This window comes from Salmo salar, chromosome 24, assembly GCF_965601325.2.
Source record: "Salmo salar chromosome 24, fSalSal1, whole genome shotgun sequence".
NCBI classification, from domain to species: Eukaryota; Metazoa; Chordata; class Actinopteri; order Salmoniformes; family Salmonidae; genus Salmo; species Salmo salar.
Genome location: NC_138314.1, coordinates 9,744,523 through 9,760,000, shown reverse-complemented (window position 1 = coordinate 9,760,000; position 15,478 = coordinate 9,744,523). Strand labels below are relative to the sequence as shown.

At 43.6% G+C, this 15,478-nt stretch overlaps 1 protein-coding gene across 1 annotated transcript in view; it reads left to right on the top strand.

Annotated features, from left to right (window-relative positions):
• ptch1 (patched 1) overlaps positions 1 to 15,478 on the top strand; it is an 83,491-nt gene that overhangs the window by 37,402 nt on the left and 30,611 nt on the right. Inside the window, exons 11-14 of the mRNA XM_082968790.1 lie at positions 50 to 673; positions 11,736 to 11,869; positions 12,653 to 13,283; positions 13,874 to 14,183. Of these exons, the coding sequence (XP_082824916.1) occupies positions 50 to 673; positions 11,736 to 11,869; positions 12,653 to 13,283; positions 13,874 to 14,183 (1,699 nt within the window). The remainder of the gene's footprint in view (positions 1 to 49; positions 674 to 11,735; positions 11,870 to 12,652; positions 13,284 to 13,873; positions 14,184 to 15,478) is intronic.

The window sequence follows — 15,478 nt, the reverse complement described above, 5'->3', positions numbered from 1 at the left end:
CACACCATCCACACCCACACAGACTGACTAACGGATGTGTGTGTTTCAGGTGCTTCCGTTCCTGGCACTAGGTGTGGGTGTGGATGACGTGTTTCTCCTGGCCCACGCCTTCAGTGAGACGGGACAGAACAAGAGGATCCCCTTTGAGGTGAGACACAGCAGCGACACTGTGCTTCCACAGCAGCGACACTGTGCTTCCACAGCAGCGACACTGTGCTTCCACAGCAGCGACACTGTGCTTCACAGCAGCGACACTGTGCTTCCACAGCAGCGACACTGTGCTTACACAGCAGCGACACTGTGCTTCCACAGCAGCGACACTGTGCTTCCACAGCAGCGACACTGTGCTTCCACAGCAGCGACACTATGCTTCCACAGCAGCGACACTGTGCTTCCACAGCAACAACACTATGCTTCCACAGCAACAACACTGTGCTTCCACAGCAACAACACTACGCTTCCACAGCAACAACACTGTGCTTCCACAGCAACAACACTGTGCTTCCACAGCAACAACACTGTGCTTCCACAGCAACAACACTATGCTTCCACAGCAACAACACTGCGCTTCCACATCAACAACACTATGCTTCCACAGCAACAACACTGCGCTTCCACACCACAATGGGTTTCTGTACAGCACTTTGTGACATCTGCTGATGTAAGACGGGCTTTATAAAATACACGTGATTGATTGAGTGATTGAGTGAGTGATTGAGGTGATTGATTGAGTGACTGATTGATTGAGTGATTGATTGATTGATTGATCACATAGGGGTGCGACTCCTTTATTCCCAGCCTGCACTGAAGCACCATCTCAGAGTAGGAGAGCTGATCTAGGACCAGTTATGCCTTATTTCGATCAAAATGCATACGATTATATGAACAGGGGGATCCTGATCCTGGATCAGCACTCTGAGACTCTTTTTGAATATGGGGCCAGTTTCCCAGGTCTAAATGTGCCCTTGATAAGAGGGGAAGATTGAACAGCCCCAGCCTGCCCCCCCCCCTTCCCTCTCTCTGTCTCCCCCTCCTCTTATCGCTCACCTAGAGGAATGTGTGTGAGCCTGTCTCCGCCTGTGGTGCAACATCAACACACACACACACACACACCACACACACACACAGCCAGACATTCAAAGGAAGATAGAAGCATTCGGCATATACACCGCTGCAAGGGATCGGCACTCCCCTGAATGTGTGCAGATATCTGGAACAAGTGAACAGAACTTCTGTATAGTCAAAAAATAAGTTTAGGTTTTACTAGCAGGCAAGAAGAGAGAGGCTTTTGCTGGGTTTAACTTTGGTGTGTGTGTGTGTGGGTGTGTGTTTGTTAGTTTTTACTATCCTTGTGGGGACCAGAAGTCCTCACAAGGAGGGTAAAACAAGGAACATTCAGACAAGTGGGGACATTTCGCCGGTCCCCTCAAGGAAAATGTTTATTTTAGGCTTAGGGGTTAGGTTAAGGGTTAAGGATACTTTTATGGTTAGGAGTTATGGTTAGGGTTAGGGGTTAGGGAAAATCGGATTTTGAATGAAAATACATTTTTTGGTCCCCATAAGGATAGTAAAACAAGTGTGTGTGTGTGTGTGTGTGTGTGTGTGTGTGGGTGTGGTGTGGGTGTGTGTGTGTGTGTGTGGGTGTGTGTGTGTGTGTGTGTGGGTGTGTGGGTGTGTGTGTGTGTGTGTGTGTGTGTGTGTGTGTGGGTGGGTGTGTGGTGTGGGTGTGTGTGTGTGTGTGTGTGGAGAGGATTATTTTCCGTCTCCAGCATGCGAAGGGGAAAACACAGACATGTATTTGCTTGTTTTTGTTTTCCCCCACGCACTTCTCCTCCCTCCATCCCTCCATTCCCCGGTTTCCTTTATGTGGCGGAGATGAGACGTAAACGGAACCTGATCTCTTCTGTCTGACACACACTCACCAGCTCTGTGTGTGGTCCTGCACGTCCTCAACACTTCACACACACACGCACGCACGCACGCACACACACACACACGCCAGCAAACCCTCTGAGGGGTGTGTGTGTATGCATGCGCGTGTGTGTGTGTGTGCGTGCGTGCGTGTGTGTGTGTGTGTAGATCCATTTGGAGCAGATAGGGATAAGACATGATGAATAGGGTTTTGTGCCTGCAGCAGTTAAGTGAGATAAGTGTATTTTATGTTTTTTTTTCACGTTTTAGCGTGTGTAGAAAGCCCTCTCTGTTCCTCTAAAAAGCCACACAAGCCGCGTGCAGTCTTCCTAATCTGGAGCTTAATTAAGGTGTCACGGAGAGATAAGTAAAAGTGCTGTATTCCACTCCTAATCACCCGAGGAAGAAGATGAAGACATTTCATCAAATCAATGTCAATGTCAAAAGCTGCTAATCACCCTGTCAGATATCTTCATTAAATCAAACATTTGCCTTTAGATCAAGTTGGAAGTTGGAACGTAAAATGATTTTGTTGCAGCTGTTGATATCTCTCCCTCCCCCCCTATTCTTTTTCATATATCCTGTTGTCATACCAATCGTATCACGATGTATCCTCTTGCAATGCGTTGGGTTTTGTAGCCGACTCTCTGAACAGGTTGGGAATTCATCTCTCCATTTCCTCCCCTCCTTCAGTCTGGAAGAAACAAAAGAGTGTGGATCTGAGCTAGACAAAGAGATGAAGATAAACCACACTCCAGCTCTAGTATCTTTACTGGGGTCAGCCATTGGCCACACCTGGCGTGTCTGTGTGTGTTTAGAGGTTGATTTCATTAGGAAATGTGATGTGTCTGTCTGGTCAGACTAGGAATCTATGTGTTCCATTCTTTCTCCCTCCTCCATCTTACTCCCCCCCTCACCCTCACTCCTCTCTCTCCCTTTCTCTCTCTACCTTTCTCGCTTTCTTGTGCTATGCATGGAATTGAGACTTGTGAGGTAAGGAAGGTAAGGAATGAGAGAGGGGGAGTGGTGTGTGTGTGTGTGTCTGGTTGGTGTTAAGGCGTGGTTACAGTGGGATGGAATAGGTTGCTGTAAACTGGCAGTAGTGAGAGCTTGTGTGTGTGTATGTGTGTGTGTGTGTGTGAGTGTGTGTGTGTGTGTGTGTGTGTGTGTGTGTGTGTGTGTGTGTGTGTGTGTGTGTGTGTGTGTGTGTGTGTGTGTGTGTGTGTGTGTGTAGGGGGTGTGTGTGTGTGTGTGTGCGTGTGTAGGGGTGTGTGTTGTCTCTGAACCGGTGCGCCTGTTCATCACCTCAAGCCCTGCAGGCCTCTGTCTCCTTGGGTGGCCTGGCACACACACAGGACTTAGTGTGTGTGTGTGTGTGCTTGTGTCTGTGTGTGTGTGTGTGTGTTCAGTGGTCTGGCAGCTACACAGGATCCAGATTGTACTCTGGGCAGGGCCCCAGCCTAACCCCAACCCCCACCCTCTACTCTTTACGGCTCTAAGAGCTACACACTACACTCTCTCTCTCTCTCTCTCTCTCTCTCTCTCTCATTTTATTTTCTCTCAAGTCCTCCTCTTACACACTCACACTCTTTTTTTCCTTCTTTTTTCTTATTAACCCATCCACCACCACCCCTCTTCGGAGGACACATATCTTAGAATTTTTTATTTTTTTTACAGCTTTTCTACTACGTATACAGTGCATACATTTTACATAGACGTTTACCATATACATATTACATACAGTACCGGTCAAAAGGTTGGACACACCGACTCATTCAAATCAAATCCAATTCAACTTTATTTGTCACATGCGCTGAAATCAATACAAGTGTAGACCTTACCGTGAAATGCTTACTTACAAGCCCTCAACCAAAAGTGCAGTTCAGGAAGAGTTAAGAAAATATTTACCAAGTAGACTAAAATAAAAAGTAACACAATAAGAATAACAATAACGAGGCTATATACAGGGCTATATACGAGGCTATATACCGAGTCAGTGTGCGGGGGTACAGGCTAGTTGAGGTAATCTGGTAATCAGGTAGGTGGGGGCGAAGTGACTATGCATAGATAACAAACAAACAGCGAGTGCAGAGAAAACAGTCTATAACTTGGGTGACTGGAGTCTGACAATTTTATGGGCTTTCCTCTGACACCGCCTATTATATAGGTCATGGATGGCAGGAAGCTTGGCCCCAGTGATGTACTGGGCCGTTCACACTACCCTCTGTAGCGCCTTACGGTCAGATGCCGAGCAGTTGCCATACCAGGCGGTGATGCAACCGGTCAGGATGCTCTCGATGGTGCAGCTGTGGAACCTTTTGAGGATTTGGAGACCCATGCCAAATCTTTTCAGTCTCCTGAAGGGGAAAAGGTTTTGTCGGGCCCTCTTCACGACTGTCTTGACATGTTTGGACCATGATAGTTTGTTGGTGATTCAAGGATTTTTCTTTATTTTTTAAAAAATGTTCTACATTGTAGAATAATAGTGAAGACATCAAAACGATGAAATAACACATATGGAATTATGTAGTAACCAAAAAAGTGTTAAACAAATCAAAATATATTTTATATTTGAGATTTTTCAAGGTAGTCACCTTTCGTTTTGCACACTCTTGGCATTCTCTCAACCAGCTTGACCTGGAATGCTTTGCCAACAGGGGAGTTCCCACATATGCTGAGCACTTGTTGGTTGCTTTTCTTTCACTCTGCGGTCCAACTCATCCCAAACCATCTTAATTGGGTTGAGGTTGGGGGATTGTGGAGGTCAGGTCATCTGATGCAGCACTCAATCACTCTCCTTCTTGGTCAGATAGCCCTTACACAGCCTGGAGGTGTGTTGGGTCATTGTCCTGTTGAAAAACAAATGATAATCCCACTAAGCGCAAACCAGATAGGATGGCATATCGCTGCAGAATGCTGTGGTAGCCATGCTGGTTAAGTGTGCCTTGAATTCTAAATGAATCTCAAATTTGGACTCATCAGACCAAAGGACAGATTACCACCGGTCTAATGTCCATTGCTCGTGTTTCCTGGCCCAAGCAAGTCTCTTATTATTATTGGTGTCCTTTAGTACTGGTTTCTTTGCAGCATTTCGACCATGAAAGCCTGATTCACGCAGTCTCCTCTGAACAGTTGATGTTGAGATGTGTCTGTTACTTGAACTCTGTGAAGCATTTATTTGGGCTGCAATTTCTGAGGCTGGTAACTCTAAAGAACATATCCTCTGCAGCAGAGGTAGCTCTGGGTCTTCCTTTCCTGTGGCGGTCCTCATGAGAGCCAGTTTCATCATAGCGCTTGATGTTTTTTGAGACTGCGCTTGAAGAAACTATCAAAGTTCTTGACATTTTCCAGACTGACTGACCTTCATGTCTTAAAGTAATGATGGACTGTCATTTTTCTTTGCTTATTTGAGCTCCTCTTGCCATAATATGGACTTGGTATTTTACCAAACAGGGCTATCTTCTGTGTACCACCCCTACCTTGTCACAACACAACTGATTTGCTCAAACGCATGAAGAAGGAAAGAAATTCCACAAATTAACTTTTAAGAAGGCACACCTGTTAACTGAAATGCATTCCAGGTGACTACCTCATGAAGCTAAAAATATAGAAAAACCCTTGAATGAGTAGGTTTGTCCAAACTTTTTACTGGTACTGTACATGATAGTTTTATATAAAGCAGTTATATAACAACATAACTTTAATCCCACCCCTCAGCCACTCTCAGCCCATCCCACCTATCACTATAGACCACCCTCATTTGGTTTCCATGTGCCATATTCTTTTCAATTGTGCTGTGATGTTTTACATACATTTATAAACTTTCTAATCATATAGTATCCACAGATTGTGAGCTAAAGATGAAAATCTTTTCCACGAGTATTATTATATTATTTATTGACTGACCATGGTTTTCTAAATCGCCCAACACTGCTGTTTGTAGAGTTCATTTTAAATGAATGTTGTGATTTTTTTAACCATTCCTGAACCTGTGACCAGAAACAAGCTATGTAGGGGCAATACCAGAATAAATAATCTTGTGATTCAGTCTCTTCGCAACAAAATCTACAGAGCTGAGATTGTTGTATGTCCCATATATATAGCATTCTGTTGCTGGCAAGAATTTTTTATAATAATTTCAATTGAAAAACGCTACTTTTTTGGTGTGTACCAGTTCATAAACCATGTGCCATGGAAACGGTACATCGAAAATCTCTTCCCATTTATTTTCAACCTGTATGGCGCAGCTGTCAACATTTTTGTCCTCAAATGAAACTGGTATATTTTTCTATTTATGCCAATTCCTTTCAGACAATTTTCACCTTTAATATATGGCAGGCAAACAAGTTCCCTTCCTTCTCCCTTTTCCACTTGTCTCCGCCATTTTTGTGGTCGTGCTGCAATCAGTTGGTTGTAAGTTTGGATTGAGCAGACATTCCCATATATTTTCAATAGCTGCATATGTGACACAACTCCACCGTTTCTATACCTAATATCATTATTAAATATAATATAATTTTTCCCATAAGTAATGTTTTTATATTAATCAGTATATTTGAGTTTAACCATAACATTTGTTGTAATTTTTGCTCTATATTTTCTTGAGGATAAAACTGAAATTGTAACCAGCTTTGTATGGCTTGTTTAAGAAAGGGCGATATTTTAAACAACATTTTTGTCACGTCCTGACCAGTAATAGGGGTTATTTGTTATTGTAGTTTGGTCAGGACGTGGCAGGGGGTATTTGTTTTATGTGGTTCGGGGGTTATGTGTATGTAGAGGGGTGTTTTATTTATGTGTTCTGGGGTTTTGGTGTATGTTCTTGTTTTGGTATTCTAGGTTTTTCTAGTTTGTATATTTCTTTGTTGGTCTGTGTGGCTCTCGATCAGGAACAGCTGTACATCGTTGTTCCTGATTGAGAGTCATATATAGGGAGCTTGTTTTCACCTGGTTGTTTGTGGGTAGTTGTATTTGCACTGCTGTTGTTTAGCCTGCAAATCTGTTAACTGTCGTTCTTTGTTTATTGTTTTTCCGTGTTCGCTATAATAAATATAATTATGAGCACGCAACCCGCTGCGCCTTGGTCTAATCACTTCGACAGCCGTGACAATTTTATTTTAAATGATTCGGGAAATGAGAAGTTGTAATCTGTATAAAGGCAAAAAGGCCAAGGATGAGCCTTTCTTAATAATCTACTGAAGAACCATTTTGGGTTTAAGTATAATTTATATATGAGTGAAGCTTTTAGTGAGTTTTAAAGCTTTAATATTTAATAATTTTAGCCCCCCAAACTCATATTCATTATATAAATAGGCACGTTTAATTTTGTCTGCCTTAGCGTTCCAAATAAAATGAAATCTTTTTTGCTCTTATGATTTAAAAACGAGTCGTCTGGAGTAGGCAGCGCCATTAGTAAGTAAGTAAACTGTGATAGGACCAACCTCTCCATGGTTGCAGAATCTTATCTATTTTTCCAAACTTTCTATTGAAATTGATTGTGGTAAGCTCATTTATATTTTTTGAGATGTGAATACCAAGTATGTCTACTTCACCATCCACCCATTTTATTGGTAAACTTCAAGGTAGTGTAAACAATGTGTCTTTTAACGATCCAATACGTAATATGGTACACTTGTCATAATTAGGTTTTAGTCCAGAGAGGCTAGAAAAGTGATCAAGATCTTCAATAAGACAGTGCAGGGATCTAGATTGCGAACTTAACAAAAAACTTGAGTCATACATTGACACTTTTGTTTTTACCCCTGAATTTCTAACCCCTTGATGTTCTTGTTGGATCTAATTTTGATAGCTAGCATTTCAATGGCCATAATAAATAGATATGGAGACAACAGACAGCCTTGTTTTACTCCTCTTAAAAGCTCAATACTTTCTGAGAAGTAACCATTATTTACTCCTTTACATCTGTGGTTGCTGTACATCATTTTTACCCATTGTATAAGAGATTCACCTCTTTGCATTTCGCCAGGATTCGCCAGATTGAAATCAGACCTTGCTGAGTTCCTGAAAGTCTACATTTTTTTTGTAATTAATACATGCTAATAATGGATATTTTAGTACATAAAAAAGGTCTGATGTACCTCTACTGGTATACCATCAAGCCCTGGTGTTTTTACAGACTGAAAAGATTTAATTGCATCATTAAGATCCTCTTCTGTAATTTGGCCTTCACACAGGTCTTTCTGTAAATTTGTTCATTTTACGTTATTATTATTATTATTAGGAAAGAAATCCTTACAGTTAACATCATTCAGTGAAAATGGAGGAAACTGAAAAGAAAACATATGCGTAAAATATTTTGCTTCCTCTTTCAAAATATCATTTTGTGAATCATGGATGATCTCTGTAAATTCTTTTTGGTAGCATTTCTATGTTGAAGATTCAAGAAAAAATGCCATTTTTCACCGTTTTCATTCCAATTTGCTTTATTTTTGTAATACATTATACTTGATCGTTCTTGAATAAGTACCTCCTTGTTGTACCGCCTACCTCTTTGTTGTTTTTCCTATAACCTATTTTGTACCTCTATAGTACAGTTTCATTACCATCTACCTGCTCTGTTATTTCCTCTATTTCCTTTATTAGTCTATTCTCTTTTGACCTAAACCGCTTTTGTTTTAATGATGAGTGTTGAATTGAATGGCCTCTAAAAGTACACGTAAAAGTGTCCCATACAATAAGGAGATCTGCTGTACCTATGTTGTGCAGAAAAAAATCAATTATGAATTATTTTGTCTTAGTTATGAACAAATTGTCATCCAATAGGCTTTTATTCCATTTCCAATATCCCCGTCCACGTGGAAATTCTGCAAGTTATATGGAGGCCAATTAGATGGTGGTCCAATCACATTTGGTTTCCTATTAATATTTTTTTTAACTTTTGATGCCAGCAAGAATGAGACCAAGAAGTAACGGCTAGCTTGATTAAGCCTCCTCCATGTATATCTCACGAGGTGAGGGTTTTTCAGCCTCCATATATCCACTAGTTCTAATGTATCCATGCTATTCATGACCTTCATAAGTGCTTGAGGGTGATAGTTTGTAGTGTGACTTCCTTTACGATCCATTGAGGTACTAAAAACCGTATTATAATCTCCCACCATAATAATAGATTCATTCGTTGCTTGTGAACTCAATAGATTATTAGAAATATTTTAGAAGAAGTGTGGATCATCATTATTTGGCCAATATTGATTAATTCGCCAGATCTGTTTTTGGTCCAATAGCATATTTAAAATAATCAATTTCATTGAGGATCTGTTTGTACAGTTTGCACAATTGGAACAAGATTTGTATTAATTAGTATAACCACCCCTTTTGAGTTTCTTTGCCCATGACAAAAATGTATTTCTCCCTCCCAGGCCTTTTCCTCATCTATATTTGCAGAGTGTGATTCCTGTAAACAATAGATATTATATTATTTCTCTTTTAGCCAGGTAAACATTTATTTTTGGAGTAGGTGACACCTTTTGTAACATGATATCCTCTCCAGTCCCACTCCCATTCACAAGGATCCGAAAGCAAAGTCTTTTATTTTTGTCTTTAGTTTGTGAAAACAAGGAAGAGTCGCCTTCCCTGGGTACTAGTAGCTAGCTGGCAGCCTTGGTAGCTAGCTTTAACCTGGCTAAAACATAGCAAGCTAGCTAGCCTTTTCAGCTTCCCACATCGCCATGTGAAATCATTTATAATAAAAGAATATGCCTGGCAAATATTCTTATACTAGTATAACTTAACACATTATCCTGATTTGATAAGCTGCTTGTGTATTCATTCCCATATCATCTAAAATTACAACTTCATGTTTTGGTTATGGAGAAAAAAGTACATGACTAGCTAGTTGGCTACAGCAGGTTCTACCATTTCACAATAGCCTGTAATCACTAGTTATTACTTCTAAACAAAATAACTTTTGGGGTGGATTCTTGGACTTTCTTGTTTTCTACTCATTTGTTGTGAAAACAAAAGAAGAGTGTCTTGTCTTGTTGTCTTCCCTTGCTAGCAAATTGGCTAAACACTGCAAGCTAACTAGCCTTTTAGCTTCCCACATCTCCATGTGAACTAATCTGATTTATAATTCAATAATATGCCCCGGCAAATATTCTTATACTTGCCAGTGTAACCTACAAGATTATCCTAATTTGATATGCTGTTTCAATGTATTTTCTCCCATATCAGCAAAAAAAAAAAATGTTTTTCAAGAAGAAAAAACCACATGGCTATCAGTTTTAACCTAGAATAATAATCACTTACATTTTGGGGTGATTCTATAAGGCTACAATGTTGTTTGGTTTATTGTTTGAACAGGTGCTAAGATTATGTTTGGTTATCAATGCAAAATAGGCTGCTTATTTAATGCCAAACTAAACCAAGACAGCAGACTAAACCAAGACAGCATGGGTCCCCAGATCCACAAAAACTTCTACAGCTGCACCATCGAGAGCATCCTGACCGGTTGCATCACCACCTGGTATGGCAACTGCTCGGCATCTGACCATAAGGCGCTACAGAGGGTACTGCATACGGCCCAGTACATCACTGGGGCCAAGCTTCTTGTCATCCAGGACCTATATACTAGGCGGTGTCAGAGGAAAGACAAAAAATTGTCAAAGACTCCAATCACCCAAGTTATAGACTCTTCTCTCTGCTACCGCACGGCAAGCGGTACCGGAGCACCAAGTGTAGTTCCAAAAGGTTCCTTAACAGCTTCTACCCCCAAGCCATAAGACTGCTGAACAAGTAATCACATGGCCACCCGTAGTATTGACTGTTTACTTTTGTTTTTACACTGCTGCTACTTGATGTTTATTATCTATGCATAGTCACTTTACCCCTACCTACATGTCCAAATTACCTCGACTAACCTGTACCCCCGCACATTGACTATTTTGTTGTTATTTTATTGTGTTACTTTTTACTTTAATTTATTTAGTAAATATTTTGCATTGTTGGTTAATGGCTCATAAGTAAGCATTTCACTGTAAGGTCTACATCTGTTGTATTCAGCGCCTGCGACAAATACAATTTGATTTGATTTGATCTTGACGCTTCAGTGATTTTGAAGTTGATTAGCTTCCCTCATCTCCATGTGAAATAATCAGATTTCCAATGGAATAATATGCTCCGGTAAATATTCGTATACTTGCTTGAGCAACCTACAATGTTATCCCAGTTTCATATGCTGTTTCAATGTATTCACTCCCATATCAGCTACAAATAGAATGTCATCATGATTTAGTCGTGGAGAAAAAGCACATATCTTAAAGCTGTTTTTACCAGTAGCCTGAAATGACTAGTTATCACTTCTAAACAAAATAACTTTTTGGGTTCTAATAAGGCTATACCGTTGTTTGGTTTATTGTTTGAACAGTTGCTGATGCTATATTTTCTTATCAATGCAAAATAGGCTACTTTCATGCATAACCTATAGCCTATAGATCAGATCAAAGAACCAAGCAAGCTTCATTACCTACACAACACTGCCCCCATGGTTACGGAACGAATGATTGGATGCGTTACAATCTTCACCTGACACGGTAGTGCCCGAGCACGCTATAAGAAGCCGGCCTCTTTGTGATGAGAAGCGACACCGCGCTACCCTTCGTCGGCCTGGTTTGCGTATTCCGCGTAGACCCCTTTAGGAACTCTATAGACTACCCCCTCCCAACTCATGGCAGTCTGATAAGTTAACCAATTGTGTGTGTGTGTGTGTGTGTGTGTGTGTGTGTGTGTGTGTGTGTGTGTGTGTGTGTGTGTGTGTGTGTGTGTGTGTGTGTGTGTGTGTGTGTGTGTGTGTGTGTGTGTGTGTGTGTCTCCCTGGCCAGGCTGCGGTGGTGGTGGTGTTTAACTTTGCCATGGTGCTGCTCATCTTCCCTGCCATCCTCAGTATGGACCTGTATCGCAGAGAGGACCGCCGCTTTGACATCTTCTGCTGCTTCTACAGGTAACACACACACACACATATATATACTCTACATATACACACACACACACACACACACTCACACACTGTATATCGCTCCCCACCCTGGGGTTCATAAAGGTGTGTCATGTGTCATATTTTTCCATGTGATTACAGCTGAGTGTATCTCTACCTCAACTTCCCTAACTGATCCTTTAATTACTGTTTAGAGTGTACTGTCTGTCTGTCTGTCTGTCTGTTTATCCTTCTCTCTCTTTATTAAACATCACCTGCCTGTCTGTGCATGTTCAGCTCCATAACACTCGCGGAGGCACACGTTCAATACGCTCCCAGAAGTACACACGTGCACGTGTACCAAACATCTCCAGCGCCACTGCTAGCTGTCTGTCTGTCTGTCTGTCTGTCTGTCCCCCAGCCTGTGTGCTAACTCTCTGTCTGTCTGTCTGTCTGTCTGTCTGTCTGTCTGTCTGTCTGTCTGTCTGTCTGTCTGTCTGTCTGTCTGTCTGTCTGTCTGTCTGTCTGTCTGTCTGTCTGTCTGTCTGTCTGTCTGTCACCCAGCCTGTGTGCTAACTCTCTGTCTGTCTGTCTGTCTGTCTGTCTGTCTGTCTGTCTGTCCTGTCTGTCTGTCTGTCTGTCTGTCCCCCAGCCTGTGTGCTAACTCTCTCTGTCTGTCTGTCTGTCTGTCCCCCAGCCTGTGTGCTAACTCTCTGTCTGTCTGTCTGTCTGTCTGTCTGTCTGTCTGTCTGTCTGTCTGTCTGTCCCCCAGCCTGTGTGCTAACTCTCTGTCTGTCTGTGTCTCTCCAGCCCGTGTGCTAACAGGGTGATCCAGATCGAGCCCCAGGCTTACCTGGACGGAGCAGACGGTAGTCACTACAGCCCCCCTCCTACCTCCTTCCGCACCCCCCCTCCCTCCTACAGCAGCCATGGTTTCTCCCAGCAGACTCAGATCACCATGCAGTCTACCGTCCAGCTGAGGACAGAGTACGACCCCAGGACTCAGGCCTTCTACACTACAGCCGAACCCAGGTCCCAGATCTCCGTACAACCGTTTACACCCGCAGCCACCGGCCCCGCCAGCAACCCCAACGCCAGTCACGGTGTTCATGGCAACAACAACCACCATAGCAACCATCACAGCCGGAGTGGGAGTAGCAGTAGTCACGGCAACCTGAACAACAACAACGGTAGCCGTGGTTCCGGCTCAGTCCCGTTCCCTCCTCCCCCGGCCTCCTCTGGCGTTCCCCCTGTCTCCCCCCAGGCGGGGGAGGGGGTGTGTGTGACGGGGGAGAGTGCCAGCTCCACCAGGGATCTGCTGTCTCAGTTTGGAGAGGCCTCTCTGGGGCTGCGCTGTCTGGAGCCCCCTTGCTCCCGATGGACCCTGGCCTCCTTCGCAGAGAAACACTACGCCCCCTTCCTACTGCAGCCAACCACCAAGGTCAGTCAGTGTGTGTGTGTGTGTGTGTGTGTTTGTGTGTGTGTGTGTGTGTGTGTGTGTGTTCCTCCCCAGCGGTGGCTAACTCGCAGAGCCTGCTGAGTCAGACCTATCTAACCACAGAGCTTCAGTAGTAAGTTAGAATATGTTCTAGTAGTCAGATATCTTACAGCAGGGCTAGACCTGGCTTTCAGTCTGTGGTCAGTTTCTGACTAAGAATATCTCTGTCTTCTCTCCTGGGTGGGCCCTTAAACTGACCTCCTGACCTGACTGACTCAGTCTGTGGTCAGACAGACACTACATTATGCTGGCTGGAGTGTTGAGATGGGTGACTAAACTGGGATAGTAAAACAGGTCCTGCCAGCGGTATTTACGTGCTCTTGTCTGCGTCCCAAATGGCACCCTGTTCCCTGTATTGTGCACTTATTTTGACCGGGGCCCATCTCAACACTCCCCTCTAGTCCACTTTGGAACGTGGGATGTTTCTGTGGTCTTCGGGTTTCAGTCCGTAAAGGGCCACCCATGTTCGGCGTGCTGTGTACTTATCTCCCTCTCTCTCTCTCCCCCCTCCCTCCTTCCCTCCCTCTCTTCAGGTGGTAGTCATCCTGCTGTTCCTGGTCCTGCTGGGGGTCAGTCTGTACGGGACCACACGGGTACGGGACGGGCTGGAGCTGACCGACATCGTTCCCAGGGAGACCAGCGAGTACGACTTCATCGGGGCCCAGTTCAAGTTCTTCTCCTTCTACAACATGTACGTGGTGACCCAGCGGGCGGAGTACTCCCAGGCGCAGCCCCTGCTCTACCAGCTGCACTTCCGCTTCAACACGATCCGCTACGTACTGAGGGAGGACAACGGCCAGCTGCCACTCATGTGGCTCCACTACTTCAGGGACTGGCTGCAAGGTGAGGCATATACAATACATATATAATGTACGGTGCATTTGGAAAGTATTCAGACCCCTTCACCTTTTTCCACGTTTTGTTACGTTACAGCCATATTTTAAAATGGATTCAAAAAATGTTTTACCTCAAAATGTATCTTAACAATCTGCACACAATACCCTATAAGAAAACAGGTTTTTAGAAATGTTTTCAAGTCTATTATAGACAAAAAAACAGAAATACCTTATTTACATATGTATTCAGGCCCTTTCCTGTGAGACTCGAAATTGAGCTCAGGTGCATCCTGTTTCCATTGATCATCCTTGAGATGTTTCTACAACTTGATTGGAGTCCACCTGTGGTAAATTCAAATGATTGGACATGATTCGGAAAGGAACACAGCTGTCTATATAAGGTCCCACAGTTGACAGTGCATGTCAGAGCAAAAACCATGCCATGAGGTCGAGGGAATTGCCCGTAGAGCTCCGAGACAGGATTGTGTTGAGGCACAGATCTGGGGAAGGGTACCAAAACATTTCTGAGGAATTGAAGGTCCCCAAGAACACAGTGGACTCCATCATTCTTAAATGGAAGAAGTTTGGAACCACCAAGACTCCTCCTAGAGCTGGTCGCCCGGCCAAACTGAGCAATCGGGGGAGAGGGGCCTTGGTCAGGGAGGTGACCAAGAACCCCATGGTCACTCTGACAGAGCTCCAGAGTTCCTCTGTGGAGATGGGAGACACTTCCAGAAGAGCAACCATCTCTGCAACACTCTACCAATCAGGCCTTTATAGTAGAGTGGCCAGACGGAAACCAGTCCTCAGTAAAAGTCACATGACAGCCCGCTTGGAGTTTGCCAAAAGGCACATAAAAGAATTTCAGAGCATGAGAAACCAGATTCTCTGAGCTGATGAAAGCAAGATTGAACTCTTTGGCCTGAATGCCAAGCGTCACATCTGGATGAAACCTGGCACCATCCCTACGGTGAAGCATGGTGGTGGCAGCATCATGCTGTGGGGATGTTTTTCAGCGGCAGGGACTTGTAGACTAGTCAGGATCGAGGGAAAGATGAACGGAGCAAAGTACAGAGAGATCCTTGATGAAAACCTGCTCCAGAGTGCTCAGGACCTCAGACTGGGGCGAAGGTTCACCTTCCAACAGGACAATGATCCTAAGCACACACCCCAGACAACACAGGAGTGGCTTTGGGACAAGTCTCTGAATGTTCTTGAGTGGCCCAGCCAAAGCCCAGACTTGAACCCGATCAAACATCTCTGGAGAGACCTGAAAATAGCTGCACAGTGATGCTCCCCATC